Below are 21738 nucleotides of genomic sequence, written 5' to 3' on the forward strand. Positions count from 1 at the left end.
AGAATCCGCCATGTTACAGAGCCAGACAAGACTTTGCGGACGGTCCGCACATTCTCACGTCTGCTCAAAAGTTTCCGTAAAGGCCCGCACATTCTCACGTCAAGTAAATCTTTATACATCACACCGTGTGCATGAAAACCAGCGTACGCAAGATTTTGTGCGTATGCAACGTTTATACATGAGGCCCCAGGACTATTCGGCGTCAAACTGTTGTGGAACATCTTCGGTCGCTCCGACATAAGAACAGTAAGGCTGGCGGAATTCCGCAGATTTTCAGTCTAAATACCGCAGAAAATGTGAACACATAGTTTTTTTTGCACTTTGTTGTAAAACTTGCAGACATCTGGGGGGTATTCCAGGTAGCGGGTTTAGTGAAAACTTTGAGTTGTTTAACCCTGAAAAGAGGCATACTCCGAGTTCCACGTTCCAGAAAGAGAGGTAACGAAACCTTTTGGTAAGTTCCATGGTAACTTACTCCGTGAAACTAACCTGGGGTGCGTTTCCCGATAACGATGGATCGTAGCTGTTACGAGGGTTCTCTACGATGAAAATAACGATCCATCGTTATTTCTTACGTGCGTTTCCCGAACATGCTCGTAAGGAGAACCATCGTACGTATCTCTTAAGTTGCACTTAACAAGACGCTGTCCATTGTACTGAAATGTGATTCTTCTGACGCAACTTGAAGACTTTCAAATTTAAACGTTAACCAAAATATTTGACGAATTACAGTACACAAAAAAATATTTTCTGTAGCTACAGAAAACTTTACATTTATTACAGGCTACTTATTTGAGTACCTTTTAATGCGATGCTACATGAAGGTAAAGACAATAAGGTGAACGTGCAAACTATGCTGCATCTGAGTTTTACACCGGTGTTAGGACCTTGCAATCAGCGACACAGGATGCTAAATACCAATAGGAGGTCTTGGAAATTAAGCGGGCTCGTCTCCAAATTGAGGTGAGGAAGCTTTTGTTTGAAGAGATGGAGTTCACAAGGCCCTCCATTTCTGTGCCTATTCTTCTGCCCAATCAACAAGGTAGTGTCACATTTAGGTTACCTTATAGCCTAAAGCATACAATGTTTATTTAAATTAAGTAAAGGCTGAATTGTGTATTGTATCATATATTCAGTGTTGCCTGTCCAATCCTTACATTTTTACCTTATAGATCCATGTGAGGAGCAGGAGCAGGGAGAACAAACTCCCATAAAACAACTATTTCTCAAATTACTTGTGCCTTGGTTTTTAACTCTTCTTGGTACTCCACTTTCCATAGGCATATATATATGAGTCCTATATTTACTACTTGATTGAACTACAAGGTTAAAAACCATGCATATGAATGGTATCACACATGGCATGTCCCAGCTAGCATCCTAAACAATTCAATGTACAAATACAAGCATCTCAATCCAACATATTTACTGTCTTATTTTCTAGTGCTGACTATATCTACAATCTTGCATAGGCCAACTGCTTCCCAAGACCATGTTTGCAATCTCATAATTATCACATATTGGTCACAAATGACATTGTGACAAATGACAAACACATAAGTAATGAATACCCCATGTCTTCAACATGGAATCATTGTTTCTGACATGAATAATCAACTCTACTTTAATTGATGGTTGATCAATTATACTCATTATGAGTGTAAGATATGTCAGATGACATCATGATATCATGATGCTCCTGAACCACATAGAAGCAGACCTGCAGAGGCTAACAAGGAGGTCCTTTGCACTGACCCCTGTAACCCAACTACTGGCAGTATTAAGGTTCTATGCCATTGGCAGTTTTCTGGAGGTTATTGGAGATGGACATGGGCTCGCCAAGGCCTCAGTGTCAAGATCTGTGCAGGCTGTCACAACTGCATTACTTTGCCACATCTCAGACCACATCCAATTCCCCATATCAGAGGGGACAAGTCTGCAGTGCAGGACTTAGGCTATCTTCAATGGCTTTTATGATTTTCGTACGAGTTTTCACTCCCTCCCAGCCCCTTCACCCTGTGTGACTTCCTAGTCAACCCTGTGGAGTCTGTCCATTTCCTGGGCGCCACCATCTCCTAACATCAGGCTCGGCTCTGCCACCAGCCTCTTCATCCACCGGGCTTGGTGTGCTACCAGCCCTATAATTCTAATAAACATCTTCAATGTTCAATTGTTGTTGTGTTATTGTACTCGTAAAAGCGTTACGTTAATGCATTTCTAGTTTCTATTGCACATTACAACAGCCATATTTCAATGTTATAGTATTTTGAATAAGACTGACATTTGTTTTTTAAATACCTTCATTGCATGTGCCAAACCCACTAAATCAAATTATTTTGTGTAACCTAAATTTACTTGAGGATAAACCGGATTCTGATATTTTTTCGGCAGTTAAACTTGTATGGTTCACTAAGAAATATCCCAGTTCCAGCGTAAATGGTGTAAAAAGAGGACCAAAAAAATCTTATTTTCCATCGGAATTAACTTTCAGCATGAGTTTAATGTAGTTTTCATGGTCGGCCTACGCGTGTCTCCACTGAGTCTCTGTGCTACGATGCACTAAGCGATCTATCACTGGTCTGGAGCTCTCGTTGATCTACGACGATTTTCAAGTGCCTCTTTAGCTACGATGGTTTCGGGAAACGGCCCGTACAACTAAGATCCATCGTACGATGGACTCTACGATCAACTTAGGCTTACGATGCTTTCGGGAAACGCACCCCTGCTCGGTAACAGGTTTTCCATGACAAACTCTGCGTTTCTACCGATCCCCTCCCACTTTGAGCCCGTTAGCTTTGGCAGACACGGCATATCATTTCCTTGTTCAGCCGAGCAATCTCGAACAACATTTTATTTGCTTAGTTATACGCTGAGAGACGATTTTAAGATTGCGATTTTATGTGCTTAAATTCCCTGATGAATACCTAAGTTAACGTTACCGTTTCCCGTCACAATCTGTAATTTATTTTAGCAACATTCTCAGCCCTTGGTCCTTCGTCGCTAGTGTTACATGCCGTGGACATGCACTCAGAATTGAATAAATGCTTTGGGCACTGAAATAAATACAAATAATTGAAATTGTATTTGGTCTTCTTCATTGCCTACAAATAGAAATCACAATGAGTAGCCTAGCCTATTTCTATCGGCTAATTGTTCCTACAATTTACATGATGTAGCCTACCATCCTGAAACTGGTGTTTCAGCAAATCTATTTCAACATTGTACGGGGTCAATATTAACCAAACAACCGAAACTAATTCCACTATGGTTTGAAGGAAGATGGGAAACTGGACAGTATAATGCCAATACCAATGGAATTACAGTTATTTGACTTTTGATTTTGGGGTTAAATCAGAGCAAGAATGGTCAAATTAAGGTTAAATAATGTTATCATATTGCAAATGAATGATATCAATGAAGGTTAACTCTTAGGCCTACTCTACCATGATTAGGAGTAGGACAAGCTAGAGCTGAGGAGAACGTCTCAGGAGATCAATAATCCACTTCACAACTCCTTAAGAACTACAATCACACCAGAATATTGACCCATATTTATCAACATGACTAGCAATGCTACAGTAAGTTACACAATGAGATGTGAGAGCCATCAAGTTGAGACTCCATCCAGTAACTCCATATTTTACCATATGAGAGGTGGGGGCAGGTTGATAGCCTTACAAGATCAGCCTTTATTCTTCTGCCCTAAGTACACCATCTCTTGGTCAAAATAGAAATTCAGAAAATTCTACAATTAATATTCATATAGGCCTAGGTTATTGTTCCTACAATTAACATCACCTGTGACCATGCATCCTCTCGTAACTGGTGTTCCAGTAAATCTTTTTTGAGATTAGCCTTTATTCTTCTACCCTAAGTAGGCCTACACCATCTCTTGGTCCGTTTTTGGCACTTTCTTCACGAGGTGCAGTTTGCGCAACTAATTTACTTGTAACTGGGTATACATGAGATTACATTAGCTAAATTTCACTGTTCCACATGCAAAATTCACCTGCCATTAAATGAACATCTCACTGTATACAGCATGCCCTGTTGTCAGAATGTGCAAATCGTTTTTATATTCTTATTATTCTCATAATGTCAGTGTAACTGACAATTACAAAAAAGCCTGTAAATAAAAGTACATGGAGAGAGAACTACCAGTAGCTACCATACATAATTCTCTGCATCAATTTCTGCGGCAGCAGTTATTAATGTCTCTTCGTCATCTACGTAGGGAGTCAGGTGGCTGAGCGGGTAGAGCATCGGGCTAGTAATCTGAAGGTTGCCAGTTCGATTCCCGGTCGGTGCACATGACGTTGTGTCCTTGGGCAAGGCACTTCACCCTACTTGCCTCGGGGAGAATGTCCCTGTACTTACTGTAAGTCGCTCTGGATAAGAGCGTCTGCTAAATGACTAAATGTAAATGTAATCAGCATCATAATCCTTTGATTAAAAGCATTCTGTTGAGGGAAACTGCTACTACTACTACTACAAGTTGAAATAGGCACCAATTGATATTTAAACTTTGTATCATGTAAAATATGATTAAAACCATGGTGACGTCGAGGCTACAATCACAAGCGTAGCCTACAAGCAAAATATGCATTACCTGTTCGTAGTATGTTTTAATATAACATTGAACATGCTATTTCATTAAGTCCACCACTTTTTCTCCTGTAATATTAACGGACAGTGGGGTTAAATGTTCAATGTATGGACTGGCTTTTGCATTCAAATAGTAAATGCATTGACTCGGCAGCAATTGTCTCCCACACCAATTGTAGCTATAGGCTACGCTGCTACAGCCGTGTTGCTTTTTTCCGGAATATGTGCTCAGATTGACCATGAACACTAAATAAAACGTACATCTAAAGTGTGGTGAAGTATGACAACGTTTTTTGTCACCGGTTGCCATGGTGAATCCTAGTATCGGAGCTCCATAGATGTTGGCCTTTGGTAGTATTCATGCACGTGCTAAACTCAGAGTTGCCGTAGTCCTAGTTCAGTTAGCAAATTCATATCAGCTTTCCTAGAACTGAATTTTCGGAGTTTCCCATGTTAGAGTAACTCAACTCAGAGTTCAGGGTAAATCTCAGAGTTTGTTAAACCCGCTACCTGGAATACCCCTCTGGAATAAATATGATGTGATGAGTTTTTCAGTTGTATACACACACTTGATCAGTCTAAATGGGTAGGTAGGGTAGTTAGGCAAAGTAAGCACATTGAAAGGACAATATGTAGGGGGAACATTTTAAAATCAGAATCAGAATGGGATTTATTCGCCCTGAAAGTTTGCACTGACAAGGAATTTACTTTGGCAGGAAGGTGCATACAATAAACATATAGGAACCTAAAATTTAAATATGTGGACTATCTAGTAAGTGGAATTAGAATTAAATAAAATGTACAATAAAATATAAGTTAATAAAAAAATAAATTAAAAAAATGCAAATGTTATAGAAAATACATATGTACAAGATACAATTGTGGAAATGCAAAGTTTTTTAAGCAGGAATTCATTAGAGTCAGTGTGGATCCTTGGCGTTGTTGAAGAGGCCAACAGCGGAAGGGAAAAAACGGTTTTTGTGGCGTGAAGTATTGGTCCTGATGGACCGCAGCCTTCTGCCGTAGGGGAGTGACTGAAACAGGGAGTGTCAAGGGTGGGAGGAGTCAGCCACAATCGTCCTCGCTCGCCTCAGGGTCCTCGAGGTGTGCAGGTCCTCGAGGGAAGGCAGATTGCAGCCAATCACCTTCTCAGCAGTACGGATGATACGCTGCAGCCTGCTCTTGTCCTTGGCAGTGGCAGCAGCGTACCAGACGGTGATGGAGGAGGTGAGGGTGGACTCTATGATGGCTGAGTAAAAGTGCATCATCATTGTCTTTGGCAGGTTGAATTTCTTCAACTGCCGTAGGAAGTACATCCTCTGTTGTGCTTTCTTGATGAGGGAGCCGATGTTCAGTTCCCACTTGAGGTCCTGGGAGAGGATAGTGCCCAGGAAGTTCAAGCTAAAGTCTTTTATTTGTCAGGTACACAGAACAACACAAGGTTAGACTGGGCACTGAAATTCTTAAGACAAGACAACACAAGCACCTGGCATAACATAACATATAAGTACACGATTTACATCTATGCTGAGCTTAAATATACTTCCAAAATATACAGATAACAATAAATGGTACACTATACTAACCCTAAATGCACATAAAACCTGTTCCAACCCTATAACCTATTCTAACTTAAGTGGAGTGCAGTACAATAGTGCAAATTTGCAGATCAGTGACTAAGTCAATGACCATACAGGAACCTGGTGGCGAGGTACAGTGAGGAAGCGGAAGGACTCCACAGTGGAAGGACTCCACAGTGTCGACTGGGGCGTCACTCAGGGTGATGGGGGTGAGTGGGGCTGTGTTCTTCCTGAAGTCCACAACCATCTCCACTGTCTTAAAAGCATTGAGCTCTAGGTTGCTCTGGCTGCACCAGGTTGGTTGCTTCCCACCTATAATCTGACTTGTCTCCACCAGTGATGAGCCCGATAAGGGTGGTGTCGTCCGCAAACTTTTGGAGTTTGACGGATGGATGACCGGAGGTGCAGCTGTTGATGTACAGAGAGCAGAGGAGAAAGAATGCAGCCCTGAGGTGATCCGGTGCTGATGGACCGGGAATCAGAGACTTGTGTTCCCAGCTTAACGCGCTGCTTCCTGTCAGACAGAAAGTCTGTGATCCACCTGCAGGTGGAATCAGACACGTTCAGCTGGAAGAGCACGTCATGAAGCAGGGCTGGGATGATGGTATTGAAAGTCCACAAACAGGATCCTGGCGTAGGATGCTGGGGAGTCCAGGTGCTGTAGAGTGTTAACTGCATCGTCCACAGACTTGTTGGCTCTGTAGGCAAACTGCAGGGGGTCCAGTAGAGGGTCTGTGATGGATTTAAGGTGTGTCAGGACCAGGCGCTCAAAATACTTCATTACCACAGAGGTCAGGGCGACGGATCTGTAGTCATTATGTCCAGTTGGCCTGGGCTTTTTGGGCACAGGGATGATGGTGGAAGACTTGAGACTGGCTGGCACATGGCCTGTCCCAGGAAGGTGTTGAAGATGTAGGTGAACACCGGAGACAGCTGGTCAGCACAGTTCTTGAGGGTGGCAGGGGAGACAGCGTCTGGCCCAGCTGCTTTGCATGGGTTCTGCTTCTTGATAAGTTTGTTAACTTCATTCTCCTGAATGGAGAGTGTCGTCACTGAGTTGGTGGGGAGCGGGAAGGAGGAAAGGGATAGTTCAGGGCAGTTTAATTGTCTTTCAAAACGAATGTAGAACTCGTTCAGGTCGTTGGCCAGACGAGAGTCGTTAGTGTAGTGGTGGGCTCTGGGCTTGTAGTTGGTGATCTGCCTGAGCCCTCTCTAGACAGAAACAGAATCGTTAGCACAGAACTGGCACTTCAGCCTCTCTGAGTACAGTCGTTTAGCTTCTCTCACCGCCTTGCTAAAACCTGTTCTTTGACTCCTTGAATCTGTCCTTGTCCCCACTACTAAACGCGGCCTCTTTGTCCAGCATAAGCCGTCTGAGTTTAGCTGTAAACCAGAGTTTGTCGTTGTTGTAGCTCACCCTGGTGCGTGTTGGTATACAGCAGTCCTCACAGAAGCTGATGTATGATGTCACAGCCTCCGTAGGCTCATCCAGACTATTGGAGGCAGTCATGAACATATCCCAGTCAGTAGAGTCCAAGCACACCCGTAGATCCTCCATAGCCTCACGGGTCCACTGTTTCGATATCTTCACTGCAGGCTTACAGTGCTTTAGCTTCTGCTTGTATGCAGGAATCAGGTGGAACATGGTGTGGTCTGAGCGACCCAGTGCTGCTCGGGGAACCGCATGGTATGCTTTACTGATTGAAGAGTAGCAGTGATCCAAAGTGTTTGTTAATGTCGCCTAGCTCAATAACCAAGGAATCTGGATTTTCATGCTCCATGCACAATATCTGGTTGGCGAGCACACGTTGACCCTCGTTGGCGCTAGCCTGAGGGGGCATGTAGACGCCGACCAGTATGAATGAAGATATTCACGTGGCGAGTATAAAGGTTTACAGTTTATAAAAAATTATTCCAGATCAGGAGAACAGTGCTGCAGAATCACTGTCACATCTTCACACCAGCCACTGTTAATGTAAGCTGTAGCGCAGAGTGTGGGATCAGTTTACTCAGCTATGTCTCCGTAAAGCACAAATCGGAAGATGAACAAAAGTCTCAGTTTTTCCACACCAGTAGCTTAAGTTCATCCAGTTTGTTGCTCAGTGAACGCACGTTGGAGAGAAATATCCCCAGTAACGCTGTGCGTGCCCAACGCCAACGGAGTCGCACCAGTGCACAGGCTCATTTGCCTTTCCTACGGCGCTTTGCTGCTCAGACAAAGCCGAGGGTGGCTTTGACTATAATTCCCACTAATTCTGCCGCTGGAAGCAGAAAAGTGGGAAATAAATCCACAGGAGTTGTAGTCCTGATGTTTAGAAGTACTTCTCTTGTTAGAGAACCCCGGAAATCTTGGCAGAAGACTGAATTAAGAGACAAAAAAGAGCCACCTAACGACCGAGGCAGCCTTCATCGGCACCATCTTGGATCTTTTCATCTTTTCGTTATTGGATGGTACAGACATTTATAGTACTTGTAAAAAGTGTACAAGACTTACAAACTTACAAAACTTGTACACTTGTAATTTATTACATTTGTGGGAAGTGATTATAATAGTTAAATCTGGAGATTCACCTTCCTGTAAATGTAACAAATTACAGCAATTATTACGTTTGCAGGAAATTACATTTGTGGTAGGTTTGTGGGAAACGTATTATGTTTGTGGGATTGTTAAATCAAAAACTGCTGATTTGTATTACGTTTTGGTTTACAACATTTGTGGGACGTTGTTACGTTTGCGAGTCTAACAGGCACCTGTTCCTAGCATAGTGTATATAATAATGATACACGGCAATGTGATGAAAGAGTAAATCCATGGGCGGCTTACCTGTCCCCTTGTCCCTGCACTTTGGACAAAACAAAAACACTATTTAGTTCAGATAATAGTAAATAAAGGGGGGGGGGGAATATCAAACAACAGACACGTAAAAAAACACACAAATGATTTAGTAACAACGAAACTAACAACAAACAGCTACGACACAACCAATAGACAACCAGAAGACGATCTCCCGTTAAGATGACAGGCAGAGCTTTAATAGCCGGACGGAGCTCCAATTGGTCCGGAACAGGCATTCGAATGGTGCAGACGAGCGCCAATGAGACACCTGAATGAACGATTGCTAGGGAAAATGGAAGACATGGATGGGAAGACAAAACACAACTAAGACAGAGCACTCACAAACACAGGGAAGGGGACATAACAGCTGTTATAAATTGTTCCACTAATATATTACTGTAGAAAAAGATTGATAATTCTTGGATTCCAATACTCATACGCAAATTCAAAATATAACTTTTTTTATTTCTGTTGCGAACATTAAAGTCTCATTTCAACTCTAGGACTTTAAAAAAGTAACAGAGGCTAACACTCTGAAGTGTTAAATTGACAATGGGGCACCTCCATTTGCCCTGAAATTGAAATGTATGCATGGAGTGCCCATGTAACTGGATTACAAAATAGATTTTAAGCAGGTTCTTACATACATTTGGATGGCCTAGATATCTTTGCCTGCTGTGCAATTAGAAATGAAAAAAGCCTCTGATATTTTTGTATGTAAAAGAAGTAAACATAAACAATCATAATGGCTACAAGTTTCTCTGGTGACTGATAAACTCCTCCTTTGTGGAGGAGGTGTATACTTTGGATTATGCATTGTGTTTGCAAAACAGTAGCATTATTTGATCTCATCTCCCATTTAATGTTATGGGTCAGCTACCATTTTGCTAATAATTCCTCTGAATTTGAGGGATGATCCTTCTTTATATTTCTCCCATGGTTATGTAGAGATGTTTATGTAGTATTAGATACTACAACTAATCTTATGCTAATGCTAGTCTATGTATAGTTAAGATAAAAAGTAAATGTCTTGTAAATGTATCTAAGTTAATAATAAATCATTAAACTTACAAATTATGATTACTGATGTGTTATATTGTATTAGGGTGTACATTGCAGCCTTCTTAGACAAAAACCCAGATGCACACACATTGCAAAATGTTTACATTTCCTTAATTCCCCTAGTGGCTCAGTCAGAAATTAATTCATAAGTTAATCAGAATGGGACAGGGTTCCCTCAAAAAACCCCGTCTCTGTTCACTGCTCTAACCTTTTGGATTTTGTGGAAAAAGTTCTAACCCCCTAAAGATGCCTGATACATTTTTTAATCTGGTGGGGGAGTTTTTTTTCCATAAAGCATAATTATTATATGGCAACGACAGTACGAGCGTTCTAATTGGCTAATGGGTAGTCATGCCAGCCACATTTTGACCTCATCACCGGTCAGCGGTCTGATACGGATTATTATTGCCCTGCTCTGACGTCTTCTGACATCTTCAAAATGAGTGAAATTGAGGAGTCAGCTGAGTTTTACTATTCAGACAATACTGAAGACATCAACGGCGACTAAGAAATTGTTAACTTTCAAAAAAAGTTGTTATTTGTGTTGGAATTAAAGCCATTTTAGCAGAACCGTCTTGTCCGCTTTCTCTCAAAAGCATTGGGTGCTAGGCAACACCTGAAACACACTGTGAGAAGACTTGAGAGCTAGCTACAATTAGCCTACCATTTATTTTCATTTACAAAATGAAAAAAGCGAAAAATGCCATATAATAAACAGTCCGAACAGTCGAGGTTAGTAAGTAGTTAGGAACCTCCCAATGATAAGATGCCAGTCCTTACGCATGAATATTGTTTGGTCATCATTTCCCTGTCCTTTCTCCTTGCATGTTTTCATTTTCTTTTTTTGTCTCCATTCTGTTAATAATACATGAATGTCCTCTTTTTTCCCTCTCCCCCTTTTTCCTGTAGCAATTATTGAACCTACCACAACTAGTGCTGTCTCAAGCCCAGGTCAGTATATGTCACCATGCTGTACACAACCAGCAAAGGGATTCGATATTCTCAACACTAACCTGACCAAACTCCTCCTCCATCTCAATTATTTGATATTAATTGGCTGCGATGCCTGCCCGGGTTTCAGCTTCACTGTATGTCTTCCTTTTATCAGTTAATTTACTTGGGATTGTTTTGTGTCTTCTGTGAGCAGCCCTTATCATTGCACACACAGCCCCTCCACTCGTTACCCTTGTAGAGTGCAGTAGAAAAGTGACTTTGGCTGATGAGACTGATGCCATTCTAATGAAGCTGATGCTGATGGCTTTCCTTTCTTGGCTTCCTCATCTCCTTTTCTTCCTTCTCCTCTATGCTAGCTAAGTGCAGTCTGCATGTAAAGCAGGATGTAGGGTGAGATGACCCCTGTTTTTGTGTTGTTTGCAGTGTAATCTGTCTCAGTATATCCGTCTCTCTCTCTCATCCCTTACTCTCTGACTGTTTCCCCCCCCTGATTTCTTTCTATCAATTTCTCCCATCTCTTCTTGAACAGCTGGCTGTGGCTCTGCTGCCCCTCTCAACCTGTTCTGCTGTTGATGCTTTTGTCAATGTCGCTCTTGTTTTTCTATTTGACTGCTGCTCCTAAAGTATAGCTTTGCGTAATCTCTTTACAGAAGCTGTATTTTCTCCCTCTCTTTTTTAAGTAAGTCACGGAATGTAATCTCTTCCACTGGTTACACTATTTTTGCTTAATACTATTCGTGCACAAATTCATGTTTGCAGAATTACCATATGTGACACGTTATTTTGAAAAGGGATCGTTGTCAGCCAAGGTAAATTCTCAGTTGTTTACATATTGTGAAAGTGCAGATTGTAAGCTTTCAAATTATGTGTTTGTGTGAAAATGTGAAAATAGTTGAAGATACGCATATGAATGTTGGTAAACCTTGAATGCTCCAGCAGAGAAATCCCCCTTGAAAGATTATTGACCTTTTCATGCTTTCAGACAGGGTGTCATTTCACTGCAGTGAAGAGAAAAATATATGTATTTTCGCACACAATCAAATTCCAGGTTCCTGTTTTCTTGACCTATTCTAGAAATATATTGTTGTTTTTTTAATCACACCGAGAAAAACTAGTTTAAAGCTATTTTCTTCCTGTTCAATTCAGCAGATGTTGCAAGGACTCCTTGCACAGATATGTAATTTAGACGGTTAGAACCTAAATAAGATTTATATGTATAGCCTATGCAAAAATTATGACAACAAATTAAATTGAATTCTATGACGTGCATTTGCTTCACCACATAACCATTACCCGTAGACAGGTAATCAGAGTTCTTATGTTAAGACATTAGCGGTAACAATAATTGTAATAAATGTAGCTGCAAGTAGCAATGAGGGGGCCAAGCCGATAAAATTATGAAAAAAAAACATTTTAGGCATTTTACAGAACAGGGGTCCGAGTACACGTGGCAAGTTTGGTGTGAATCCATCAAAGATTTGTAAAAGTTACATGTATCACTCAGATGAAGGAGTAGTGTTACTAGTTGGTTGGAAGAGAAGGAGGCCAAATGTAGCTCATGAAGATGCACTGCCATAGGAAACTTAGAAAGTAAATTGTAATCAGATATAAACAACTTGTTGGTTGCCCAACAAGAGGAAGACACAGTATCTGCTTCTTCAACTCCTTAGCACTTGGTTATGAGGTTGTAGGCTATGGGACGTCTAATATTGCATTTTTCTAATTATGTGTAGGACAGTGTTTCTCAGGTGGTAGGACATATTGATTCATAAAACCATCTACATGTATCAACGTCAATATATTTATGTTTTCTGTTATTTTAAAGCAAGCTCAGAGACATATGAATGGAGAGTTGCTTGCTATTTAGAGTAGCCTACCGGACACCGTCGGATGAGCTCGCAATGTAGCCACGTGACGCAGCTTTTTATGACACACTTCAAAGATGTAAAGATGGTACCATTTAACCCTGTAAGACCCTGTAGTTGTAAAATTACAACGGCACTTTTAACGGTCTAATTGCTTTCTTTTACATTTTGGGTGGCTCTTAAAAGAGCTGTTGTTGTGTACGCTGTGGCTAGCACAGGAGTCGTCAGAGACAGTCTTGGATGCTTCCCAAGAACACATTGTTTCCAACGTGATCGAGGTGGACAGCGTCGGGTCGGTACATCCACACGAAACCGTGTCGTATTTGGAGGTGTTGAATGCTCCCCATCCCACGGTCGGCCAGGAAGCTAGACACCGCTGCGTTGACTCGACGTCTTGCCTTGTCGATACCAGAAGCGCTGGCGCTCCTCTGATACCTCCAGACTCAGCGTTCCAGGATATCCGAAAACACCAGCAGTGTTTGGGAACATCTCCATGATGGTCCCCAGGTCTCACTTCATTCGCCTCGTCAGGTCTAGCCCGGTCACTTGGCTGAGGTTGTTTCCCCCGACGTGGAGCACCCTTATGTCCGGGCTGGGAAGCATGCCACGGAGCTTAGGCACAAGGTCTGCCCTCTTCATGCCCCTCACCCCTACCCATTCAATATGGCAGTCCTCCACGTGCCGCGCAAGCCAGTAGACCAACGAGCTGCCAACGATCCAGACGTGCGGACGACTTTGGTTTTCCATGGTGTGATATGATCCAACATCTGCCTCTTAGATGGCTTCCCGCTTCTTTTTCAAACAATGCAAGGCTAACATCTGCCTGTTTATTTGCCGCCTGTGTCTGTGTTGCTTTTATTCACAATATTCTCATTGGTTGGCCTTGAAGACAAATAGCTCTATATTATTTCTGAGACACTCGCGTCCAATTTTGTAATTTTACTGCCCTGATCGGCATCATTTGAGTAATGAGGGCAAGCGCAGGCTTATTGATTACTTAAAAAACGTAGTTTCATTATGCAAGATAGAGGAGCCTAGTTAGAGAAGGATTTAACAGTTTTATTATTACATTAGCCTATTTTATTTATAATTTTCAGAGTAACCTCAAACCTTTCTTTTGTTTCTTTGACCATACATTTTCTTTGGGGCTTAGTGGTCTCGGTTTAACATCATTATTTATAGCGACATCATTATTTATAGTGACATCATTATTGATAGCGAAGAAGCCTACCGGACATTGTTAGCTGGCAATGTACAAAGAATGCTCCTGCAACAAAGTTGTCACTAAGTAACAATTAGCCAGCTAGACCATATGCTAGACGCCCAGCAGAAGTTTGTAGCTAACAAAGAATGCTTGTGCAACAAAGTTGTTACTTCCCCTGCAAGAGGGAATGGTGATTAGCAACCTCATAGTTGAATCAAAACGAATACATTTGGCATACCGGTGTAAAAATGTACCTAATCTCTATGATTTAAACATCATTGGCCAGGTTTCCCAGATTCGTAATGAAGCCAGTGTTGCTCCTAGGATTTTTTTTAGCAGTGGGGGCAGGTCAGGTCTACCCCGGCCACCCCCCACCCCCGGCCAAAACAAAGTGCTACCCTATATTTCGGAGCAGTTTGATGTAATAGTCTAATAGCTTATGTAATATTGCACTTATTTTCGTCTTATTTCCCCTGAAGAAATAAAATTAGCATACTTAAAGACACCTTACAGTATGTTCTAAATGGCATAAATACTGCCAATTAATAATTGACGTAACAACTTATTTTAAATGCAGTGGCCTATCCTACAGATTAAGGTAGGCCACTCGGAAGCATGTACACTGTCTGCTTCATTTGATCTTGATAGGCTAAGCATTCTGTAGCAAATAATAACAATATACCCACTATTTATTCATGAAATCTAGGCTACTTAAGCATAACAATGCACCTAAAATACAAACGTGAGCAAGGGGCAGCAATCGCTATCGAATCAACAGACGCGCAATTTCGCTAGCAGGGGAAGGATACAAACAACGAAAATCACCAGTTAACTTAATTTAAATTTGCAAGAACTATAGACTAATACAATAACAGGCTTAAATGAACTGACAACATAAGTTATACGACTTTCAGTTCTCAAGAACGCACACGCGCAATCTCAACTGCGCTGTGAAGCGCGTCTGTGCCATTCTCCGACATGCGCGGCTGATAGACGGCCTAAAATTTTGTACAGCTCTAATTCTGATACCGTGGCGGCAGAAATGTAACCGTGGCGGGCCGCGGTCAACATAGGGGAAACACTGGAAGCTCTTAACGCCAAGAACTTCTTAAGAACGTTCGAAGAGCGCTCTAGAACGCTCTTAGATCAGTTAAGAGTTTCTTAACGAATCTGGGAAACCCGGCCGTTGTAAGTTTTTCCCTTCTCGTGATATTTACAGGCATTTAGCCTACTCATTTTGCATTCATTCATTAATGAAGAACCCCATTTGAAGCTTATTTTAACAACGACGTTACCAGCAGTAGCTATCTCAGATGGAATCGCAATTCAAATAGTACCATCTGCTAACTGAAAATATGCCCCCAAAAACGTAAATAAGCTTGACATTTATTTAGGGGAAAATCACTAATTCATAAAAATGTCAGTGGTTGCAATCATTGTCAGTAAAAAGGCAAAATGCGATATAGCCCTGCTGTGTAGAGAAGCTGCCCCGGTAAATTGTAGGCTTCTATTACTACTAGCCAGACTGTCTTAGCGATTGCGTTGGTTGAATTCAATTTAACGTTACTTCCATTGTACGGTCTAGGCTGAAATGAATTAACTCCAGTCAACATTTACAAAACTATCTCCCCCAATAATTTTTGTTGGATTCTCGAACCTGGCTCATACTACTAGCTTTTTCATAGAATAATTTTTCCCAATTTTTGCTAAGTTTGAGACCAATCCGAAATGGGTAAACTAGCACCCCATTTATTTGCTTACGTCAATAAAAGTTGCCTGCAAATGTGCTTGCGGATACTAACAGGGCACGAGCACAAAAGTTCACATTGGCCGATAGCCGATTTACATTGAGCTGAATCAGCCATAGACTTATATTGAATGAGCACAGGGAGAAATGGCTTGAGTTGCCTGCCTTGTTGTAGCAAGTTTAGCAAATCGTTGTCACACATACATGAAATGTTGTTCATATAGTTTATTCCCGTTATTTTAAAACAGATTTGATTTTTCGTAAAAACGTTCATGACATGATGGCAAGTACATTATGCGCGAGCATAGATTGTTGACATGTCTATCTGGAGCAAAGACGAAGATTAATACTTTAACTGTTAACCACAAAAGGAAATGATATATATTTAAATAATATTAGTCTTGCCCTCAGAAGCTTTTGTTGAACACACCCATTATTCTTTTTTTGATCGTGCCAGACTGCTTTTGTGAGACAATGAAGGTCCTCAGTGACTATGTTTCACCCCCACTTACATCTGATGGTAACGTCTTGTAGCCTATATGGTTCTATGAATATGCCCCTTTCAAAGGCAAATGTTCAATAAAGTATATTTTATACGCACTTCTCAAGCTTTTATTTATTACATTATCAAGTCATCAAGTCTTGTTAGATCACGTTATATCCATTAATAGACGTTTGGTTTTCTAGGTTGAACATATAAAACACAGGGCGCATTTCGACACTGATGTGAAATTGAAGGCAGTGTGAATTTCGTGGCATTTCGTTTGAATATAAAGTTGACAGTAAGCTATGGTAAGTCTGCATTATGGAAGATTTCGGTTACCAAAATAACCAAGCTTTCTTTGCCTGGCAAGAACAACGACGGAGCTGTTCATGTTAACAGTTTATTTCATCCAATACAATGCTTTGGAAATAATACTCATATCACGAAAAAAAAAAGCAACAAATGTGATGAGTTCCATCTAGAATAGCCCTATATTTAGCCCTATAGCCTATTTCTAAAAAACAAGTAGAAGGAATACTATACAGTGACAGAATACATTTCCGTTAGGGGCATCATGTCTCTGATTCTTATCGGACTTTCTACCCATAGATTCTGCCTTAGCTCACACGCTCGTAACCATATAAATCTATGCTCGCGACTGGTTGTCGCAAAGTATGACGTGTACAGCTAGTTGCAAGCGTGCACGAGGTCTCGGAGCTAGGGAAAAAAAGAGCCACTGGCTGTTTATCAATCCACGTTTTTTTCCATTCTAGTGTTCTTGCGAACTCGTTTGACGTCATCTTTTATTGCCCAAGTACGGTTCCAATCCAAAGAACACAAGTCACCAAGAACTCCAAAAATACCCGAAAATGTTCCTGATCCGCCCCTTTTATCGAGGATGCATCGGATGGTGACTTGACCAGCGAGAACGCTTCTGATTTCCCAGAAGTCATTGCAAGATATCAAGCGAGGCGGACAAACCTCACAACTGTAATTTTTTACTTTTCATATTTCAGCTAAACGGTACGTGTAAATCAGCATCTGAATTAAAATGTGACGAAAAATAGGCAGTTCAGTCGCTGAAAATGTTCTTATTTTATTGATGAAACGGCTAATTTGTAAATTTGCTCTGACTTGTCGATAACCTAGCTAGCATCTCAGTGCAGTGCAGACACTTGTTAACATTAGGTACTGTAAGTTAGCAAGGGCTACAGAAAACGTAAAATTACAGGTAGACGGCCCATTTTATAGCTTTGTTATCTAGTTTTTGTAGTTAGTCAGTGTTATCATAATGCTGCGAGTCCAGGAAAACCCTAACCATCTCAATTCATTCTCCGTCCTTGCAAGACCATTCTCGCAAGGACGCTTGCCAGAACGTTCTTCAAAAGAATGTACTTGCGTTCTCAGCGTTCTTCGGATTGATAAACAGCCACTGTTTAAAGCTAGACCGGAGGACACGGAAGTGGAAATATGGCCGCGCCCGTTCTCGCACTCTCGCTTGCCTCACTGCGCCACTGAGCACTTTTCATAGAAATAAATGGGGACGCCATCTTGGAAGACAAAAGTAGCTTACTCTAGTTATACTAACTCTATGGTTTCTTCTAGCTACAGAGCCTGTGCAGGTCACGTGAAAAATGATCCAAAGACTCGTAGAAAGACCGAGTCGGAAAATGAACGAATCGTTCGTTTCCTCTAGCTACGGAGCCTATGCAGGTCACGTGAAAAATGATCCAAAGACTCGTAGAAAGACCGAGTCGGGAAATGAACGAATCGTTCGTTTCCTTTATCTACAGAGGCTATGCAGGTAGCATGAAAAATTGTCCAAAGACTCGTAGAAAGACCGAGTCGGGAAATGAACGAATCACTCGTTGAGAGGACTCGTTACTCCAGAGTCCTTATAAGGATTCTTTCAAAATGAACGAATCGTTCACGAACGACACATCACTATTTTCCACCGTTGAACCCCATTCATTTTCAGTGTCTCCGAAACAAGTTAGCTGGTAAATTGATAAAAATCCTGCATTTTTTCGTATTTCAACCACCACATATCAACTGTTATTTGTAGTATTTCATATAGCCATCTTTAGATCAAATTTATCGTAAGATTATAGCTTGTTAGATTCGAAATGCAGTTAGAGCTAGACTGTAGGTGTATCTAACGTAGAGCTAAGCAACACATACTGTAGCTAGCTAGAGAGCACATGTATCATAACCAGAAATTCATTGGTTTATTAATAGTCTGTCAAATTAGTTCTAGTCAGAACCATTTTATATGGCTCTGGTTCTAATTATTGGTGTTCGTTGGCTTACAAAGTTTACAGAGTCTGCTCTTATTAGCCTATAGTAGGCTACATCTGATTAGAGCTAGCAACAATGAATTGCAGATTAAGCCTTAGGTCCAGCTAGCCCTCAACGCTCGGCAGGAATTTCAGTTCCACTCACTAGCTAGTTAGCTCAACTAGATGCATCTACTACTGCGGTCTCAGGTTTGTGAACAGCCGACATTTAGATCATCTTATCACTACAAACATAAGGAGTGGAAGAACACTGGACATACTGTACAATAAAATATTTTATTGAATGCAGTTGGTTGTCTTGTATATTCTGTTCTATTTTTTTCTTTTGAACAGTTGCTGGTGATAATGGTTAGATTCAACTTAAATCAAGTACTACAAATAAGTGTTGTTAATGTGGTGAATTGTAAGTGGGCTGATGAATAAAAAACGTTTAACAAGTCCCATTTACTTCAACAGTCGAAGGTTAAACGTTAAGTGGAACAATATAGTCCTCATTTGGCTACTGTTTGGTATGTACAATTCGTACAGTATGGTAGCTTGCATAGTCATTTCCAGCTCTGCTTCACAATATTGCGTTATGTATTATAAATTAATGTAATACATACATGTTAATAAAGTATAAGACATACATGATATAACTAGTGATGTTATGCTCGATACCGTGCTCACGAAGCGGTATCGACCTTTCTAAACAATTAGTACCAATACAAATGTATCTAGCGTGGCTTCAAATGGGCAAAAACCACGTGATAAAAGTCGCATCGGACGTCACACGAGCAGTTGAGACAAACAGCGTTTTATTCAAACGCTTAAAATACATCGGAAATCACTAATATTCGTAGGTTATAGAGAGGAGACATAGGCCTATTTACGGACACTATAGAATACATTCATTGACAGAGCCAGAGATACAGATAGATTGCCAGAGCTAGATAGACAGAGATAGATACAGATATGAGATCGTACACAAGCACATAGCCTACATAGCCTATTTCTCTAGTTTTACCAGCCTTCAAATGTGGCCATCCCTTTCCCGGTTGCAAAAGCATGTTCCAAAACCTTAATTGCTAGTTTACATTATCATATAATAATGTATTCACTTAGCATATACTTCCACTAAAACGGAATGAGCGGATGCGATCTCACTTTGTCTGAGTGAGAGGCTGCGCTCTTACCACAAAGCCATACTCAGTTGGGCACTTTGTGTAATTTGTGTTATAAGAACCTAAAAATAAATGTTGTAAACGTAAAGTAGCAAAGACGTTACGTTGTTTATAATACAACAAGATATATGATAACATATTTTTGAACCTTGCAAATCGAAACATTTGTCACACAACCTTTATTAAGTTGTCAATGACGATTGTGAGACCAACATCTCGAGGAATCACTTGATTCCTTCCTTCGCTCGATACAGTCGCCATACCATAAACTGACCTATGGAGAAGATGTATCAAACGCTTCGAAAAAGCGATATTTTTTCGAGACAGTTGTGTCAAATAGCTCGTTGCTTCGGAAAGCTTTGTTTCCCCCATCACTAGATACAACACACCAGTAACCACTTGACATTATGTGTTAATATACCGAAAACATTCGTGAATCGAGATGGTGCACTGCTGCTGTCTGTCCTGCTGGAAACCATTCAAACAGGTTGACAGCCGTGGGTTTTTTTTTTTTACTATAGCGAGCTACCGGAACCACTTGACAAAAAAGCTCTAGCTTTTTTCCTGTGTTTCACTGGCAGTGAGTGTTCACAATAGGGCTGGGCGATAAATCGATAAAAAATAACTATCGAAGTAATGACTTCCCTCGTTAAAGATATCGTAATATTAATTAATTTTCAATAATATCGATAATGTCGATAGAGAATAATTAGGAACAGCAGTCCATTTAATTTCTGTGATGCAGCAGGAAGTTGCGTAGAAATGGTAGCCCACGGTCACTAAAATACACTGAGTCACTGAGCACCTCGAGTGGAGTAGCTAATGTTAACCGCAGAAAATCTAGTCTTACTGCCAAAAACAGTGGCAGCGATAGCCATGGCGAGGGAGCAACTTCCAATGAAAAATTATTGATAAAAAGGGTTCGTCTTCTTCAGTTATTTGGAAGTTGTTTGGCTTTTTGAAATCCGACAAAGAGCAGAGCAATGTTCGGTGCAAATTGGTGTACAGTAGTAAACAAACAGGTGGCTACCAAGTCTGGTAATACGACAAACTGTAAATGTGGACTTCTTGTTGACCTCGACCTACGGTCTCGGTTAACAAACGTTTTAACAAATCTTTGCTTACAAAGGTGTTGGTAGATCTGTCGAAAGTCCATATTCATTTTTTTATATAATATAACAAAACGTAGGAAAATCCCAAATCAAACACGACGAATCTGGAGCAGACGCCATGTCAACATCTCCAAGGCAACCGCTTGCTAAGTCTGTAAATCTCTCTGGCTCTGTCAATGAATGTATTCTATAGCGTCTTGTCTAAGGTGTTGAACTCGTCTTGAAGGAATCCAACGGTACCTCATTTTTGAAAATCGGTCATAAGGTTCAAAAGTTGTGTGTAAATCTCAAGTCCAACTTTGACCTGTGGTGGCGCTAGAGTGCTCCAATGGGAGACATGAAACTTGGTGAAAATAAAGAGGGGACTGTCCTCAAAGACTGTGCCAAATTTCACAACTTTTTACCATACGGTTCTAGGGGCTGCCATAGACTTCAATGGGAAAAGATATGTAATGATAATAATAATAATAAATATAGCTGCAAGCCGCAATGTGGGTTCCTCCGCAAAAAATTATAAACATGTACACTGTAGAAGATCGAGAGTTGGACAACAAAAGAGCAAAACTACTTCATGTTTGGCCAACAACAGGCTGAATGGGGATTTGAACTCATGAGCATAAGGTTACAAATCAGTCTCTCTATCCTCTCTGCTACCCACCAACTGTTGAAATTGTATGAATAGAAAGGGCAGAGTATTAGTTTTGGTCAACTTTGGGATAAAGGTTAAGAAACGGTTGACATTTCAAGGTGAAATTGCATGAAATTGTGCATGGTATTTCAGAATAATGTCATCCTGTTTAACTAAACAGACAATCAAAATGATGACAGG

General features: G+C 40.9%; 1 protein-coding gene across 2 annotated transcripts in view; it reads left to right on the forward strand.

The window, feature by feature from the left end:
- negr1 (neuronal growth regulator 1) overlaps positions 1 to 21738 on the forward strand; it is a 218204-nt gene that overhangs the window by 176520 nt on the left and 19946 nt on the right. Inside the window, exon 7 of one of the 2 annotated variants that reach the window (XM_047036986.1) lies at positions 10993 to 11034. The exons of the other annotated variant lie outside the window; for it this stretch is intronic. Coding sequence (XP_046892942.1) covers positions 10993 to 11034 — 42 coding nt within the window. The remainder of the gene's footprint in view (positions 1 to 10992; positions 11035 to 21738) is intronic. 2 annotated transcript variants of the gene reach the window in all.

Source organism: Hypomesus transpacificus, chromosome 16, assembly GCF_021917145.1.
Source record: "Hypomesus transpacificus isolate Combined female chromosome 16, fHypTra1, whole genome shotgun sequence".
Classification (NCBI taxonomy): Eukaryota; Metazoa; Chordata; class Actinopteri; order Osmeriformes; family Osmeridae; genus Hypomesus; species Hypomesus transpacificus.